General features: G+C 39.9%; 2 protein-coding genes across 2 annotated transcripts in view; both read left to right on the top strand.

Annotated features, from left to right (window-relative positions):
- Nucleotides 1–5158, top strand: part of RAD51C (RAD51 paralog C) — a 61280-nt gene extending 56122 nt beyond the window's left edge. Inside the window, exon 9 of the mRNA XM_082705949.1 lies at nt 4982–5158. The gene's annotated coding sequence lies outside the window, so the exon portion shown is untranslated. The remainder of the gene's footprint in view (nt 1–4981) is intronic.
- Nucleotides 5159–9537: 4379 nt separating this feature from the next.
- The window catches only part of PPM1E (protein phosphatase, Mg2+/Mn2+ dependent 1E), a 204299-nt gene continuing 195188 nt past the window's right edge, over nt 9538–18648 (top strand). The window contains exon 1 of the mRNA XM_082705910.1: nt 9538–10307. Coding sequence (XP_082562036.1) covers nt 9838–10307 — 470 coding nt within the window. The 5' untranslated portion in view covers nt 9538–9837. The remainder of the gene's footprint in view (nt 10308–18648) is intronic.

Raw genomic sequence — 18648 nt, 5'->3', positions numbered from 1 at the left:
ACCACAGAAGTGGTGTTACTGACTTATGACACCATTTATAAAAGGCTATACCTCTTTTGTCATATGTACTGGAATACTCATTCTTGGAATCCTGAGCCACCATGTAAGAAGTCTAACTACTATAAGGCCATCATGTTGGAGATGTTATATGTAGGCATTAAAATTGATAGGCCTAGCTGACCCCCCAGTTAATAGCCAGCTTCAGCTCTCAGTTTGGCAACACAGTCAAATTAGCATCTTGAGAACAATGTACATGTTAGTAATTTTTCACCCAATGTTTTTCAATATAGATGAAAAAGGTATAATCCAAGTGAGTTCTCCTCTTGGACATGTAATCCATTTGCATCTTCAGATGACTTTATACCCAACCAACTGCTATCGCCTGCAACTTCATGAGACCTACAAATGAAAACCACCTAACTGAGCCCAGTCAACAAACAGAGCTGGGAAATACTTTGAAATAGTTTCTGTTTTAGCCATTAGTTTTGAGGTAGTTTGTTATTTGCAATAGATATCCAGAATAGCCTCTAAGAGCCTCCCTAGGTGGGTTGCCAGCTCTTTCCAACTTGTGTCTTTAGGTGCTTAGAATTTCAGATTTTCCTGTATAGTGTCTTTTAGCTTTTTGTGTTCATTTTCATTCCCAGTGACCTCATTCCCTCTATGTTCTCATGCTTTCCCATTGCCCAACTGATCTTTCAGTCTTCAAACTCTTCAATCTACCCTGCACTCATCTGAAAGAATGTCTATATATCAGATTTTCTTAGAACACAGTTTTTTTTTTTTTAAAGATTTTATTTATTTATTTGACAGAGAAATCATAAGCAGGCAGAGAGGCAGGCAGAGAGAGGGAGAAACAGGCTCCCCGCTGAGCAGAGAGCCCGATGCGGGACTCGATCCCAGGACCCTGGGATCATGACCTGAGCCAAAGGCAGCGGCCTAACCCACTGAGCCACCCAGGCACCCCTAGAACACAGTTTTTAATATGTTTTTCAAATTCAGTATTTTTTTCAAAACTGGGAACAAATTATTGTAATTCTATCTCCCAGTACAGCTTAGATTTAATCTTGACCTTTTCCTATGCCCATAGGCTTTATACCTTAAAGACTCTTGAAATTATTATTACTTTTTAAGATTTATTTATTTATTTATTTATTTTGACAGAGAGACAGTGAGAGAGGGAACACAAGCAGGGGGAGTGGGAGAGGGAGAAGCAGGCTTCCTGCTGGGCAGGGAGCCTGATGCAGGGTTTGATCCCAGAACCCTGGGATCATGACCCAAGCTGAAGGCAGACACTTAACAACTGAGCCAGCCAGGTGCCCCAAGGCTCATGAAATTATTGGTATATATTTCCAGAGATAAAAAATTCCAAAATCTTACATGATAATTTAAAAAATAATTTTATACATGAAGGACCCAAATTTATTTTGCATAAATATTTTGATTTGCTGCTTTTGTTCAAATAACTGTTGTATTGTTATTTAGGTTTATGGAGGTTCATCAAGTCTTAATAGTCCTCAACTTGCAGGATTACTAGAAACCACGTGTTTTCTACTGGTGCCAGATATGTCATTTATAGATCACTCTTTCATAAGGCAACAAATGGCTTCATATGCCCAAATCATTTCCTTTCTGGAGAAGATACATTGTGTCAGCATGGTTGCCATGTGTGGTAATTGATAATGTCTGTGCCACATGGCTTACTTCTACTCTTGTCCAACACAGCTATTCTACCACCTATGATTACCATATGTTACAGCACTCTAGGTTAATGGAATCATTTCCATCTTCCCTTCTAGTCACAAATGTCATTGTGGCTCAATTCCATTAGATCCACACTCAACAAAGAATAAAGTGTTCAGAACTCTCTGGGCATAGAAACCACCTTTGTGAAGTTTTCATATTTAGTTGCCTGCTTCATTTTTATTTTAAAAAGCAGTTGGATTTTTTGAGGAATGCTCCAGAGTGGGTAATGGGCATCTGCTGACTGAAATAGAACATGATCAATATCACTCTCAATTCTAGCATGTATTTACTCTAAGTAAATATATAAAGGGACTTAAAGATTAGATGATAATAATATAGATTTTTTTCCACCATAAAGCACTTTTTAGTTTCTGTAAAGTGAAAACTAGTAACAAAATATTGAAGTGGATTTTTAAAAGTCCATTCATTTTAGAAGAACCCTTAATTACAGAAGGATTATACCACGTTAGCCATTTACAGTAACTTCATCAGAAATTACCACAAACCCCTGCCTCCTTCCTCTTTTGTAAGCATGTCATAATAAGTTCACAAATAATTTTGGTTCCTCAAAGAACTATGCTGGATAAAAACAAAGATTTTTATCAGTAGTGGTAAAAAGCATCAAGAAAAAAGAGGCTCTTTGGGGGACTTTTTTGCTTGTTAAAACCAATGAAATAGTGCATGCAGGCCTGTTACTACCTAATGTGAATTTTATTTTTGACAGCTTTGGACTGTTGCTGCAATATGACCAATTAGTTTGCAATAGAAAAGGAATAAAAATTAATATAACAGTCATATTTTTGGCAGCAAATGGAGATGATTTTAAAGTTATTGATTTAGAATGGAAAAGATGTAGCTAGGGTATATTGAGGAGAAAGGAGGAAGAAATTCTTATTTGAAAACACTTCCATGTGCTCAGTTTTTTCAGTTGTCATGTATTCTATTGCTCCCTACTGGTCAGTTTGACAACACAAGTGAATTGCCATCTTAACAAATACTTAGACATTAGCCATTCTTCATTTTAAAAAATATGAATGAAAAATTACACATCCTTATATTTACATTTTAACATTTAAGGCCTGGCCTTAAACATTTTCCTGGGTACTAGATCTGAGATTATATTTATACATTTTATTGTTACTATGCTTTTTCAAAAATATAAAAACATCTGCTTTATCACTTGAGATACGGCATCAATTTCAAATTGATAGCTTTTTATAATTAGCAATAATAAAATCGAAGCTTTTCTGGAGATAGTAGTTCTATTTTTGCCTATAAAGAGATAAAACAGGCATACTTTAGAACAGACAGTATCGTGTACATTTGCATAACCAAGAAAATATTAACTGAAGATAAGTTGAAATTAATAGATTTTTCTTAGTTACAAGTATCAGTTATTTACCACATGTCAAATATTTTTATTAACTTTTACAAAATTAATAGACTTTATCTTTTGGAGCAGTTTTAGATTTACCAAAAAAGGAGTGTAAAGGATAGAGAGTTCCCATATATGCCCTCTCCCCCCATCCGTTTCCACAATTATTTAACATCTTATATTAGGTACAGTTATAATAATTGAGCCTATAATTGAATTAATTCATTATTAACCAAAGTACATAGTTCACATTAGGATTCACTGTGTTGTGCATCCTATGGGCTTTCATAAATGGCTAATATTATATATCCATCATTATAGTATCATACAGGATAGTTTTTGCTGCCCTGAAAATGCTGTGTTCTATCTCTTCATTCTATTTCCCACTACCCTTGAACTCCTGGCAATTTATCATAACTTTTAATTCTAGGAAATCATTTACTGCTAACTTCAAGTAAGCTTAGTGTTCCCAGAATCAACTATGAAGATCTAAACTTGCTTTAGTGTCCACTTACTCCTTTTGTAGTTATATTATATATAAAATATATTTTATAGTTCTTTATAAAGTTGTATTTGTTACTGTATCACTTGAGATCCAGTTAAGAAATCAGAGGGAATAGAATCAGGAAATTGGCTATACAAGCGATAGAAGGGCTGAAAAGTCAAAAGGGAAGGTAAGACAGTCTTATTTTTTTTTTTAAGATTTTATTTATTTATTTGACAGAGAGAGATCACAGGTAGGTAGAGAGACTGGCAGAGAGAGAGAGAGAGAGCGGGAAGCAGGCTCCCTGCTGAGCAGAGAGCCCGATGTGGTACTCGATCCCAGGACCCTGAGATCATGACCTGAGCCGAAGGCAGCGGCTTAACCCACTGAGCCACCCAGGCGCCCAAGACAGTCTTACTTTGCTATAACAAAAATATCATAAACTGGGTGACTTATAATCAACAAAAATATATTTCTCAGAGTTCTGGAGGCTGGATGGTCTAAGATCAGGGTTCTGGCAGATTCAGTGTCTGGTTATAGAAAGCCACCTTTTTATTGTGTCCTCAAGTGGTAGAAAGGGATAAGGGTCTCTCTTGAGCCTCTCTTCTAAGTACACTAATCCTATGACCACGCCCTCATGACATAATCACCTCCCAAAGGCCCCACCTACTAGTGTCACCTTGGGTGTTAGGATTTCAACATATGGATTTTTGGAAAACACAAATACTGGGTCCCTAGCAGGCAAGATTAGGAAGCTAGAAGCCACTTCCATCTCTAGGCTGATGGACAAATGAAGGAAGTTGATGTTTCTGGAGCTCAGAGACTGCTGTCATAGGCAAAAATTGGAATATCGATAAGACATATTCAGGGGGAGCAAAGTTACCAAGGAGATGCAGTAGGCATTAAAACTGAGATAAGGGACAGGGAATAAATATCCTGGTTTTCACCTCTCCCAACTTCCATTTTCCTGCCAATACCTCCCACTGAGAAAATTTCAGCTGGAAGTCAACTGTCAAGGAACCTGGTGAATCTAGCCTGAAAGGTTCAGCCTCCCTATAATACAGAGCGAAGGGGGTAGGAGTGATACAAGAACAGAAAGGACAGGGACTAACATATTAATCAATTCTGTTTAATTTTTTTAAAAAGATTTTATTTATTTGAGAGTGAGCAAGCAAGAGAGAGGGAGGGAGCACAAGTAGGGGGAGGAGCAGAGGGAGAGGGAGAAGACTTTGATTCCCTATTGAGCAGGAAGTCTGGGACTCCAGGGTAATGATCTGAGCTGAAGGCAGATGATTAACCAACTGAGCCACCCAGGTGCCCCTATTCTGTTTAACTTTTATTTTAAAAAATTTAAAAGGTTTTATTTATTTATTTGACAGAGAGAAAGCACAAGCACGAGAGCAACGGAGAGGGAGAAGCAGGCTCCCCAAAGAGCAGGAAGCCCAATGCAGGACTTGATCCCAGGACCCTTGGATCATGACCTGAGAAGGCAGATGCTTAACCGACTAAGCCACCCAGGCATCCCTGTGTTTAATTTTTTTTTTTTAAGATTTTATTTATTTATTTGACAGAGAGAGATCACAAGTAGGCAGAGAGACAGGCAGAGAGAAAGAGAGGAGGAAACAGGCTCCCCGCTGAGCAGAGAGCCCGATGCAGGACTCGATCCCAGGACCCTGAGATCACGACCTGAGCCGAAGGCAGTGGCTTAACCCACTGAGCCACCCAGGCGCCTTGTGTTTAATTTTTAAAACCAACTTTAATTTACTTATAATACAGTTATAGAAAATGTACATTTTAGTAATTTTTTTAAAAAATTAGGCACGGAGTCCTGCATCGGGCTCTCTGCTCAGCAGGGAGCCTGCTTCCCTCTCTCTCTCTCTGCCTGCCTCTCTGTCTACTTGTGATCTCTGTCTGTCAAATAAACAAATAAAATCTTTTCTTTTAAAGCTTTTTTTTTTTTTTTTAAGATTTTATTTATTTATCAGAGAGAGAGGGCGAGAGAGCAAGTACAGGCAGACAGAATGGCAGGCAGAGGCAGAGGGAGAAGCAGGTTCCCCGCCGAGCAAGGAGCCTGATGCGGGACCCGATCCCAGGACGCTGGGATCATGACCTGAGCAGAAGGCAGCTGCTTAACCAACTGAGCCACCCAGGCGTCCCAACAAATAAAATCTTAAAAAAAAAAAATTAGGCATGGAGCCAAACATGGGGCTTGAACTCACGACCTTGAGATCAAGACCTGGGTTGAAATCAAGAGTCAGACACTTGGGGTACCAGGGAGGCTCTCAGTTGGTTAAGCAACAGGTTCAAATTCAACTCAGGTCATGATCTCAGAGCTCTGGCATTGAGCCCTGTGTTGAGCACCATGTTTAGTGGGGAGTCTGCTTGAGGATTCTTTCCCTCTGCCCATCCCCCCACTCCACACTCTCTCAAATTAAATAAATAAATAAATAAAGTTGCCTGAGCCACCCAGGTGCCCTGCTTTAATAATTTTTGGCAAATGAGGGGGCGCCTGGGTGGCTCAGTGGATTAAGCCGCATGGGGCTCTCTGCTCAGCAGGGAGCCTGCTTCCCCCCTCTCTCTCTGCCTGCCTCTCTGCCTGCTTGTGATTTCTCTCTCTGACAAATAAATAAATAAATAAATAAAATCTTTAAAAAAAAAATAATTTTTGGCAAATGAATATATAGATATGACCACCCAGTTAAGATATAGAACATTTTATTTCTTTGTTTTTTTTTTTTTTAAAGATTTTGTTTGCTTATTTATTTGACAGAGAGAGATCACAAGTAGGCAGAGAGGCAGGCAGAGAAAGAGAGGGGGAAGCAAGCTCCACACTGAGCAGAGAGCCTGATGTGGGACTCGATCCCAGGACCCGGAGATCATGACCTGAGTCAAATGTAGAGGCTTAACCCACCGAACCACCCAGGTGCCCAAGATATAGAACATTTTAATCCCCTACCCCTCCACATTCCTTTTCACTCCTTTGCCATGAATCTCCCACGCCTCCTCAGTTGCAAGCAACCACCATAGATTATTTTTGCCTGTTCTAGAATTTCATGTACACAGTATCATATAGTATGTACGCTTTTGTGCCTGGATTTTTTTCCCTTGGCATGTTTTTGAGATTCACCTACATTGTATTCATCAGTAATTTTTTTACTACTGAGTAGTAGTCTATTGTATGAATATACCATGATTTGTTTATTCACTCACCTATTAATGGATATCTGTGTTATTTCCAAGTTTAAGCTATTATGAATAAAACTATTGTGAACATCTATATACCAGGTTTTTGTGTGTATGTGTTTGGTGTGCGTGTTTTCATTTCTTGTGGGTAGATACCTGGGAGAGGAATTCCTGGGTCATATGATAAGAAACTGCCAAACTCAACAATTCTTTTTTTTTTTTTTTTTTGTTAAATATTTTATTTATTTATTTCAGACTGAGAGCAAGCTAGCATGAGGTGGGGGGGAGGGGTGGCGGTATCAGAGAGAGAGCAGGCTCCAGGCTGAGCAGAGAGCCCAATGAGAGGCTCTATCGCTGGATCCTGGGATCATGACCTGAGCTGAAGGCAGACACTTAACTGACTGAGCCACTCAGGAGCCCCTAACAATTCTTTTTAATTTTATAGATATCATTATTACTATGATTATCCATGAAAGGGCATTGTATATTTCCTTCAAAGATCTAAGGATTAGAAGGAGAGCAATTCTTACGAAGAAAAAAAACCCTCAAAAAATTTAAATACTCTTGGTATTATCACTTTTGTAGCTCACTATTTTTTAATAGATAGAAAGGGGATTAGGAAAGTGTAGGAGAAAAGGAACTGAAAAGGAAAGTAAAGCAATGCAAAATAATGACTAAAAAGACTTCTTGACAATGGCAAAATCATCCTACACAGCTGCTCTGAGATCCCAGCACTGCTGTCAGCAACCTTCTGGCAAAGCTACTCTGTCAAATGAAAGGAATAGGATCCATATTTGTGAAGGAATATCTTTATTAATATAAGCAAACACACCTCTCATTTATAGAAATAAAGAGGTGTGGGCCTTTTTACTCTTAGTAGTAATGTTTCTTCAACATATAACACTTCCCTTTGATATGTGAGTTGAGTCATAAATTAATGTCACAAATGTCATCTAGATGAGGGAGGCAACTACATTATAAAGTAAGAAGCTGTAGCTTGATATGAATTGTTATAGTATGTCAAATTCTGAGATTTTAAAGTTATTGGGATGTAAAGTTGTGGACCTTTAGGTTTGCAGCCTTAAAAGTTCTGTCAGTCTTTTCTAGACATTCTGAAATGGAAATGAACAGGTGGACTGAAAACAAAGACAAATGAGGAGTTTAAAGGCTTTCTTGGCATCTCATAGAAAAGTTGTTCTACACTGGTGATATTTTAAACAAAACACGTATAAATACATTTAGCTTGTCTGGAAACAGACTTATTTATTGGGTCTTTCCATTTACCTCAGAGACAAAAATAAATAGTTATAGAGGACTTATGTGCATTACTCACTATATGCTTTCTATCATGTATTATTTAATCTTGAACTAGGAGAAAGAATGGATGTCTGTTTTACATGATGCCATAATGTACATTAGTGAGCTCAACCCACCTAATCTTAAAATAACAGTATCAGGTCAGGGATTTAGAATACAGTATTACATGAAAACAGTTGGCAGGGAGACTCCTTCTTCTTCCATTAATAGCCAACTAGAAATGGTATTTGACCCTAAATCTAACTAAAACCCAGGAACAATAAATGGAGAGGATGGGGTGGATAATTTGTGAACATGTTTTTCAAAGTAGAGAAAGAATCACTATGTTTTTGCTGAATTATAGGTTGCCATGAACATGGCAGTATGCAGTAATGATGCTATCATCTATACAGCTGTATAACAACACAGCTTCTCCTTCTCCCACTCCCCTCAGTAAGGCTTGAAAATAATAGGTTTGTGTATAGTTTGGTAAGAAAATTAGGATCATTTAAAGTCATTTCAGTTTCAATCTAAGAAAGAAAGAAAAGGAGGCTTGAAGGATGGGGAAGAAGAGCAAAGAAAATGTATGAAAAGTACATATTATGTAATAAGGTATAATGTGTTTTATACAGAGACTACAGAGGGGTGTCTTGGAATGCTGGAAAACTAATGGCTTTGCAGTGAAAATACCTGGATTTTAGTCCTTGTTGCATCACTTGTTTGTGACCTTGAGCAAAGTCACCATATCTTTATGGCTCAGCTTTCTCATCTATAAAATGGAATCATAATGATAATGATGACTTCTACCTCGAGATGTTATTGTAAGGATTAAAGGTATGAAAACACTTGTAAACTATGAAGCCCTATAAAAATAAGCCTTTATAGACATATTGCAGAAGCAAAGAAGAGAAAAAAGAAAAACGGTTCTAGGCGGCTTTGGAGGCTGATAACCTGGGTTCTAATTACAATGCCATGGTGAGTAGCTTTGAAACCTGGAAGCAGATATACATTAATCTTGTTTCCTGTCTTTAAGAAATGAGGATAACACCACTTTCTTCACTGAATCAAATAAAAGGATATATGCAAAGGAACCTACCACTTGAAAGGTGTATGATACCCCTTTCCCCCAAACTACTTATTAAATTAGTGTCACCACCAACAAAAGGTGTTGACACTGCGGTATCTTTCAACAGACACCTACGCTAAGGCAACGCAGGGACAGATAAGGAAAACCGAGGTAAATCCAATCCAAGTGGGAACCAGCAGCTAAACTTGGAGATGTCTTAGTTCACTCTTACCCAGTTGAGGCTAGGGTATCCATACAATAAAGATATGTAGAGTTGGAGAACGGGCGAGTGTCCTTTTCGACTCCGCGGGCTCGACGGGAGGGACCCTGAAATTCTTAATTAGAGCCGGTTTCCATGGCGACAGTCTCTAGGCAGCGTGGGCTGAGCTCTCCGGAGGGCTGGAGGGTGGGCCGCCGCTGGACCCTGCGCGCGCGCCCGCCAACAACTTTCCCTCCAGACCCGAGAGGGGGCGGCGCGCTCCGCCCCCACCCCCGGGCCGCGCACGTCCGCGCTCGGCGGCGCGCACGCCTGCGGGAGCCCTCTCCAGGCAACCTAGTGCTGATAGCTCGTGCCGGTGCGGCCGTTAACAGCCTTTGCGGGAGCCGGAGGCTCGAGAGCAGCCCCCTCCCCTTCCTGGATTCCCTCCCCCCCCTCCCTACTTCCCGGTCGGCCCCGGGGCATGAGCAACGATGGCCGGCTGCAGCCCCGAGGAGAAAACTTACCGGCGCTTCCTGGAGCTATTCCTGGGCGAGTTTCGCGGACCGTGCGGCGGCGGCGAGCCCGAGCCGGAACCCGAACCCGAGTCGGAGCCGGAGCCCGAGCCCGAGCCCGAATTGGTAGCGGCTGAGGCGGCCGAGGCTTCGGTCGAGGACCCTGGCGAGGAGGTGGCCACTGTGGCCGCTACGGAGGAGGGGGAGCAAGAGCAGGAGCAAGACCCCGAGCCCGAAGAGGAGGCGGTGGAGGAAGAGGCGGTGGCAGCCGCGCAGGGCGAGGAAGAGGACGCGGCGGCAGCCCGGGGGCAGTCGGCCGTACAGCCGCCGCCGCCGCAGCCCCAGCTGCCGCCTCTACCCCCGCTCCCGCGACCGCTGTCGGAGCGCATCACCCGTGAGGAGGTGGAGGGCGAGAGCCTGGACCTGTGCCTGCAGCAGCTCTACAAATAGTTAAGTAGCGGGGCTTGGCTGGGGGTGGGCCCGCTGTCCCCGCCGCGCCGGCCTCGACGCGGCTCTCTCGGCACCTCAGCTGTTCTCTTTTCCTCTTTTCGCCCCCTCTCCCGCGCCTCGCGCCGTTAGAAGCGCCCCAGCTCCTCGGACTCCCGCGGTCGCTGCGAGCTGCCCACGCCCGCCTCGGCCCCCGCCCTCCCACTGGCCCCGGCCCTCCCGCGGGTCTCGGGCCCCTTCTTCCCGTTGCACCTCGGCCGCCCACTTGCTCCACTTCACAGACACCGCTTTCCCTCCGTGCTTCGGAAGGTCCTTTCTTCCAGTCTTCCGAGCTCCCTCTTAGCAGCTCCCTTCTTCATCGTGGAGGTTTCCTCCCAACCGGGTCTGTCTTTTCCCAGTCTGAGTCCCCTGTTGTTTGGCGGCGGAGCGACGCGGCTCCCTTCTAGGCTGCGATGCGAGGTGCCTCCTGCGTAACCGCAACCACAGTGATAATAATACCGGCTTTATAGCCACAGGAGGAGAGACTGGAGTAGGTTTTTCCTTCAGGCGCTCGGTGTGGAAAGTGAAGAGATCTTTGAGATGGCTTAATCCACGGAAGCCGCGTATCTTAAAGATATCTGATAACTCATAATTGAGGGAGATGGGAAGGAATTGAGAGGGAAGGGTAAGCACATTTTTACGAGCGAGACTTGAGGTGAAAGAGTCGTAATTCGTTAAAGTGGAAAAGTCAGGCTGGTTTGATAAAATTGCAGTCAGGTGCAGTATTTTCAGTCCATTAAGTAGATGGGGTAGGGGAGAGAAAGCAGATGGCTTAGCCACACAGATGAAAGTCTGAAATAGAAAGGTCAAGGCTTTGCCTTTCATCCCAGGTCTGGTTTTTATGGGCTTGAAATAGAAATGGTTTACAATTGCGTTTCTTTCTAAATGGAATTGTTCTGGAATGACGGAGAATACTGACAAGTCTTTGAAAATATTGGTAAACCTGAGAGTCTCTTGGCATTCTGCTGATAGTTGTATTGAAAGGTGTTACTCTGCCCCCCCCCCCCCAAAAAAAAGTTTACTGCTGCAAGAATCACTGCAATTAAGTTCAAAGCCTAACTTAAAGGAAGGGCCTGGAAAGTAAATGTCAGGTCTTCATCCAACCTGACAGACACCTGATCAAATCATTCTTCCCGTTAAAGAACAAGCTTATCAATAGGGGAAAAGCATTTAACCTTTCTGCTGGAGAAGTGGACTCTGTTGAAGCCTTTTAAAATTTAATTTTGAAGTGCTATCCGATTACCAAAGTAATAATGCTTTCTGGGAAATATAAAAAATAAAATGGCGTGTTATACCACCACTAGGGATAACCGGTATTAACATTTTAGAGTATTTCTTCCTAGTGTTTGTAAACTGTCAGAGAAGAGGGCTTATGAAATGTCATTTTTAAACACTAAATAAAGACATTTAGAACTTCTGGTTAAAATGGAAATGTTTACCAAAGTGGAGAAATTTATCTGAGCATCAGACTGATCTTTTTTTTGACAGTTCTTACCTTTACAAATGCAGTGACAATTAAAGAGAAACACATTTAAACATTAGAGAAGGTTCATTAAGAAGAGTCATTAGTTTAGAACAACCATGAACATTTGTCATTCAAAAAGGTTTTTTAAAAAAATGGAATCTATATAAAGATGATAAGGTGGTAAATGTGTTTTTCCATAGGAAAGGAAGCAAGATTAATTTCTATATGCATAAAACTAGAAAAAGATATTCAAATGATAAAATGGCCATTTGAGGAACAGAAGTTTGGATTTGAAGTGAATCTAAAAGTTAGAAAATATTATTTCACCTTAAATCAGAGATTTTATCATTTTTACTGTGCTTTGTACAAAAGCTATTAACCTATTTTTATTCAGATAGAAAATGGCTGGCTTGTTTATGTAAAGTATCTTTAAGATCCTTAACAGATTAAAAAACAAAGGAAACCTTCACTGTGTTAAAAATATACTTTTAAATTAACACTTTTAATTATTTTTTATTTATAAAAGAAAATCGTATCAATTAGTCACCCAAGTCAATACTGGAAAACACTGTAGAAGTAGATCAGCTTTCTGTCTAAGCACTTTATTTTATAGATGAGAAAGTGGATCTAAATTCAGAAATGGCAAATTATGTACAAGTAATTCTGACATTTCTCAATCTCTGAACCAGAAAATTCTCCTTTTGATGGGTCCTTAAATTTCCTAGGAAATATTTTGAAATAATTCTGATTAGAAATATGTTGAAATTGCTTATTTGGGGAAGGTGATTTTCTTTCCCCCAAATATTTTCTCACCCACTTTTCATTTTGGGAATTTGTGATATACTTTAAAAACTCTGCTATGCTTGTCAAAGGGGGCTGAAATTCTTAAATAGAGCTACCTGAACTATATATTCACCAATTTAATAATTGGGACTAGTGTAAGAAGAAAATAACACTGCATTTAATACCAGTTTTATAAGTCTCTAGTGTGTGTTTTCTGTCAGGATTTTGGAAATATACAATATAGAGCTGCTAAATAAACAGATTCTCTGAAGAAAAGAAACAAGGGTGCTTATCTTTTGATTAGTTTTATGTATACACTGGTTGGAAATTAAAACAGTGAATGTTTTTCTCAATATTTTGCTTCTCAAGAATTTTATAACAAGACCACCAGATATAATTTAACATTTTTCATTTTGGTAAACTCAAAGTCAGGACTAACTTGAGGTAGGCAATTACTTAGGTAAGTAAAGGATCAAGGTTTAAATAGACAAAATACAGTTATAATTAGCAACTTAAAATTTTTTCAGGGTATTTGGGATAAAGATTTTGCATTAAAAATGGGAAATATGGGGCGCCTGTGTAGCTCAGTGGGGTATAGCCTCTGCCTTCGGCTCGGGTCATGGTTCCAGGGTCCTGGTACGAGCCCCGAATCGTGCTCTCTGCTCAGCGGGGAGCCTGCTTCCTCCTCTGCCTGCCTCTCTGCCTGCTTGTGATCTCTGTCTGTCAAATAAATAAACAAAATCTTAAAAAAAAAAATGGGAAATATATACTTAGATATTTCTCTACCAGATTAAAAAAAAAACATATAACATTTTGAAAGAATAAGAACAACAATTTGAGGGGCACCTCTGCTTTCGGCTCAGGTCATGATCCCAGGGTCCTGGGATTGAGCCCCACATCCGGCTCTCTGCTCAGCAGGGAGCCTGCTTCCTCCTCTCTCTCTGCCTGCCTCTCTGCCTACTTGTGATCTTTCTCTGTCAAAAAAATAAATAAAATCTTTAAAAAAAAAAAAAGAACAATTTGAAAACAGCAAAAATCTTCTTGGATGAGAAAGACCTCTGTTGTGGACTATAAATGCCTTCTTAAGGACCATTTAAATATATTTTCCAGTTTATTAAACATTAATAATAAATGCATGCAATATTTTAGAAATGTTTCACTGAATTGATCTATTGTCAATAAGAAACTCCAATGATTTAGAACCTTCAACTGCTAGTATAAGAGGATCTGTTTTATTTTAAGGTTAAATGTCCCCCAAGAGATTAAAATAAATATTTTTTAGTGACATAGTATTAGAATTTCTGAGATAAATGAGAGAATCTCTTTGTAAAGGTAGAAATGAGATATTTTATAGCTTTGAAATAATTTGCAAATAAGAGTTTGTAACTGATCTTACAGCAAATGTGAATATGAGGCTACATGCATAGGTTACGTGGGTCAATATGGTGTATTTTATTTATCTACACTATACTGGGGATATCTATCTGTTTTAATCCAGAAGAAACACATCCTCTGAAGTCTTTACTAGAGCTCTATGTCATTAGATTTTTAGAGCAATTGTTTCCTCAGTTATTCATTTAGTCTTTGTTGGTCTTCTTGAGGGGGAGACAGAATTCCAGGAGCCCCGGGAAGTTAAGTAGTTCCAGATAGTAATGAGGCGTGGGAGGTACTTTTAAAATTGCTTGGAAAGAAAATCTTTGGTTTTAGATACTAATAATTCAGTTACATTGAATTATGTGAATCATTATTAAGTTTGAGATAGGTCAGAAAATGAGTAAACTTTGTCTCAGTTTTACATATATAAATAGAAAAAATACATGGTTGCAAGTTTTAAAATATTCATTTAAAACTACATCTTTTTTCTTATTAAGAAGTAATGTTCAGAGGCGCCTGGGTGGCTCAGTGGGTTTGGCTCAGGTCATGATCTCATGATCTCAGGCTCTCTGCTCAGCAGGGAGCCTGCTTCCCCCTCTCTCTCTGCCTGCTCCTCTGCCTACTTGTGATCTCTCTCTGTCAAATAAATAAATAAAATCTTAAGAAAAAAAAGAAGTAATGTTCACTATAAGAAATGGAGAAAATTTTCATTAACAAAAAGAAGAAAAAATTTTCAAGCATTTATTGTTAACCTTTTCAGGTTAAGTTTTTGGGTTTTATTCCTGACTCTCAGGCTGCTGCTTTTCTGTGGATTTTTAGTACTCCAACTGCTCCTTTAATATTGATATTTCATCCTTAACCTTTTCCACTCTGGTGACTTATTTGTAGTCAATATCAATTTCCCCCATGACTTTGGTTATTTGTTATTATGGTTCCCAACTCTATATCTATCTCTGCTTTGACTGCTAATGGAATAGCTTTACCTGAATATCTAAAAAGCTTCTCAAACTGTTCACCACCCAATTCAATCTTCCAACTTCTTCTTGTCTCCCCCAAATAAGCAAAACTAAAACCTCATTTTCTTTCTGGTCGGTCCATTCCTGATTTCTCTCTGTCACCCCCCACATTCAATCAATTTTGCCTTGAAAATATCTCATAGATATGTCCCTCTCCATTCCCACTGTTATTGTCATCTTTTGCCAGTCTTACTCTTCACCAATATAGTCTCACCATTATAGCCAAAGTAATTTCTTTTTTTTTTTTAATTTTATTTATTTATTTATAGACAAAGATCACAAGTAGGCAGAGAGGCAGGCTGAGAAGGGGGAAGCAGGCCCCCCCCTGAGCGGAGAGCCGATGTGGGGCTTGATCCTAGGACTCTTGAGATCATGACCTGATCCGAAGGCAGAGGCTTAACCCACTGAGCCACCCAGGTGCCCCCAAAATGATTTCTCTAGATTCTAGATTATGTAGATTATGTAGCTGTCCCTACTACTTAAATATTTTTACTCCTTTCCCAGAGTTAGCCAACTGCAAGGTTAAAGGTATAATCCCCCAGACCACCAAGTCTCCCCAAGACTTCTGAACCCAGCTGCAAGGAGTTAGGGTCCAACTATAAAGAGGGAAGAGTCCACCCAAGACCACCCTCACTTCTGACATCAACTGTAAATTTAGGGGTTTCTCCAAACCACCTCCAGATTTGATAATTCACTAGAAAGACTCACAGAACTTCCTAAAGACTATTATACTAATGGATATTGTTCATTTTAGGAAAAAGATAAAAATTTGAATCAGCCAAAGGAAGACTTGCATAGGCACAATCTAGGAGAGTTTTAAATGTGAAACTTTCATTGTCTTCAGTATTGAAGACAATGCTCCCCTCTCCAGGGTTGATGCATGGTAATACACATAGAGTATTCCAGCCCAAGCACCTCTCCTGAGCTTCAGTGTCCAGAGTTTTTATTGAGACTTGTTGCTTTATTGGTTGAACTGGAGTTCAGGCTGATACTACGTGGTCCAGGGGTCTCACATATATGATACTACTATTACTCCAGAAATTCCAGGGTTTAGAGGTTACCTCCCAGGAGCAAGGGACAAAAGCTAGACCTCTCTTTGGGCAAGGCCAAATTATTTACTATATACCTTTATCATTTATCTCTCCATTGCCCTTCAAATAAAATCCAAAGAAGGCCTTATAATCTTATTCCATCAGCTCATCTCTGAATCCCTAAATACCTACTTCCCTCCTGCTTCTACAGCTCTAGAAACTACACTTCAGCCATTTTAGACTACTAATACACTAGTTTGAAAGTGCTGTGTTTGCTGTTACCTCTGCAGTTTTGCATAATAACACACTATTCCTTCTGCTTGGAATATCATGCTTCCTCACCCCCAATCTGCCCAATCAATCTGTTACCCATTCTTTTTTTTTTTTTAAAGATTTAATTTATTTATTTGACAGAGAGAAATCACAAGTAGGCAGAGAGGCAGGCAGAGAGAGAGAGAGAGAGAGGAGGAAGCAGGCTCCCTGCTGAGCAGAGAGCCCGATGCGGGACTCGATCCCAGGACCCTGAGATCATGACCTGAGCCGAAGGCAGCGGCTTAACCACTGAGCCACCCAGGCGCCCCCTGTTACCCATTCTTAAGTTTTCCATTTAGCAACATTTTGCCAACTCACAGTCATGAGTTAGTGTCTCTTCCATGTGCCCCTCTAGAAACCCAGGGATTAGTCCTCTTGTAGCACTAGTTTTGATTCATTATTTTTTTCTCAACAAATATCTATCTTCTACTAGAGCAGGGGTCTTCAAAGTGAGGTATGCCCAAAATAATCCATTGCGGTGAAAGAAGAAAACATTAAAATCTATTTGCATACAAAATATACAAAATATGAAATTGCATACAGAATATGAAATTGGGTGCTATTAATATTTGATGTATTGATTGAGACTGGCAGTTCTGTATGACAACTGATTTCATGTCAAGTGCGGTAAATGAGGTATACTGATGAAATAAATGCAAGTTTCACAGGTTAGAAGAGTCAACAGTGATATCCTCCCTCCAATTTTCAGAAAATTATGAAGTATTGTCATTTACCTGCACTAATGGATCTATTGATTATATTTCCTGGTTCTAACAAAACTAATCCTCACAAATGGATATTTGGATTTAAAAGCTCCTGCAAAGAAATCGTGGATTGAATATATTTGTAAGCATAAGAAACAACAAAACTTGAGAGCCTATGCTTCCCCCATACTTACATTAGATTTTTTTATCTTTTTATCTTTAAATTATTTTTCTCCACCTCTACATTAGATTTTTTAAAAAAGCTAATACAATCCTATCTGATTAGAAATGAACAAAAATGGATTTATTAAAAAGATTATGTGAAATAGTAAAATACAGGTTAGTCAAAGAAATATTGAAATACTACTGATGAGAGGTGCCTAGCTCCTCTGTCTTAAGCATGTGACTCTTTTTTTTTTTTTTAAGATTTTATTTATTTATTTGACAGAGAGAGATCACAAGTAGGCAGAGAGGCAAGCAGAGAGAGAGAGGAGGAAGCAGGCTCCCCGCCGAGCAGAGAGCCTGATGTGGGACGCGATCCCAGGACCCTGAGATCATGACCTGAGCCGAACGAAGGCAGCGGCTTAACCCACTGAGCCACTCAGGCGCCCTAAGCATGTGACTCTTAAGAGCATGTGACTCTTAATCTCAGGGTCATGAGTTCAAGCCCTACGTTGGACGTAGAGCTTACTTTAAAAAAAAATATATTGCTGGTAAGAGTTGTATATGTGCAAATGTGCAGGTATGTATACATGAGCATGTATGTACTTAATTTATAAATATGTACATACATATACATACATACATGGGGTGTGTGTGTGTGTGTGCGCATATACATGGTTCTCCCAAATATTTGGTAAGGTGCCTAAGCAAGTGTTTGGAGGCAATTGTATTGGATTATTAGCTATACATTTGCCATCGTGTTCCTAAGTGAATCATGAGAGCTACGTAAAGGACACACACACAAAATATTTGATGATCCAATGAATGAGTTACGATTTTAAAAAAAGATAGTTCTAAAAATAAATACATGTAGTTCTTACTATTTTAATTTTTTAAGATTTTATTTATTTGACAGAGAAAGAGAGAGAGCAAGTGAGCACAAGCAGGGGGAGTGGCAGGCCAAGGGAGAGTGAGAAGTAGGCTCCCACTGAGCAAGGAGCCCGACACAGGGCTCCATTGCAGGACTCTGGGATGAAGGCAATTGCTTAACCGAATGAGCTACCCAGGCACCCCTAGTTCTTACTATTTTATTTATTTATTTATTTATTTATTTTTAAGATTTTATTTATTCATTTGATAGAGATCACAAGCAGGGGGAAGCAGGCTCCCCGCTGAGCAGAGAGCCCAATGCTGGGCAATCCCAGGACCCTGGGATCATGACCTGAGCTGAAGGCAGAGGCTTTAACCCACTGAGCCTCCCAGGCACCCCAGTTCTTACAATTTTAAGTTGCCTTTAAGAAAACTTAGTACAAGAATCTAAAAAACTTATTAAATTTTAATATGTCAAAAATTTTATTAGAAAATTTAAAGTATATAAAAAATAAAATAGTACACTTATCACCCAGCCTTAGCAATTATCAATTTATGGCCAGTCTTTTTCATTCCTACCTCCAGAT

This window comes from Mustela nivalis (genome assembly GCF_964662115.1).
Source record: "Mustela nivalis genome assembly, chromosome: 17".
Lineage (NCBI taxonomy): Eukaryota > Metazoa > Chordata > Mammalia > Carnivora > Mustelidae > Mustela > Mustela nivalis.
The sequence above is the reverse complement of the archived record's forward strand: the minus strand, read 5'-3'. Positions and strand labels throughout refer to the sequence as shown.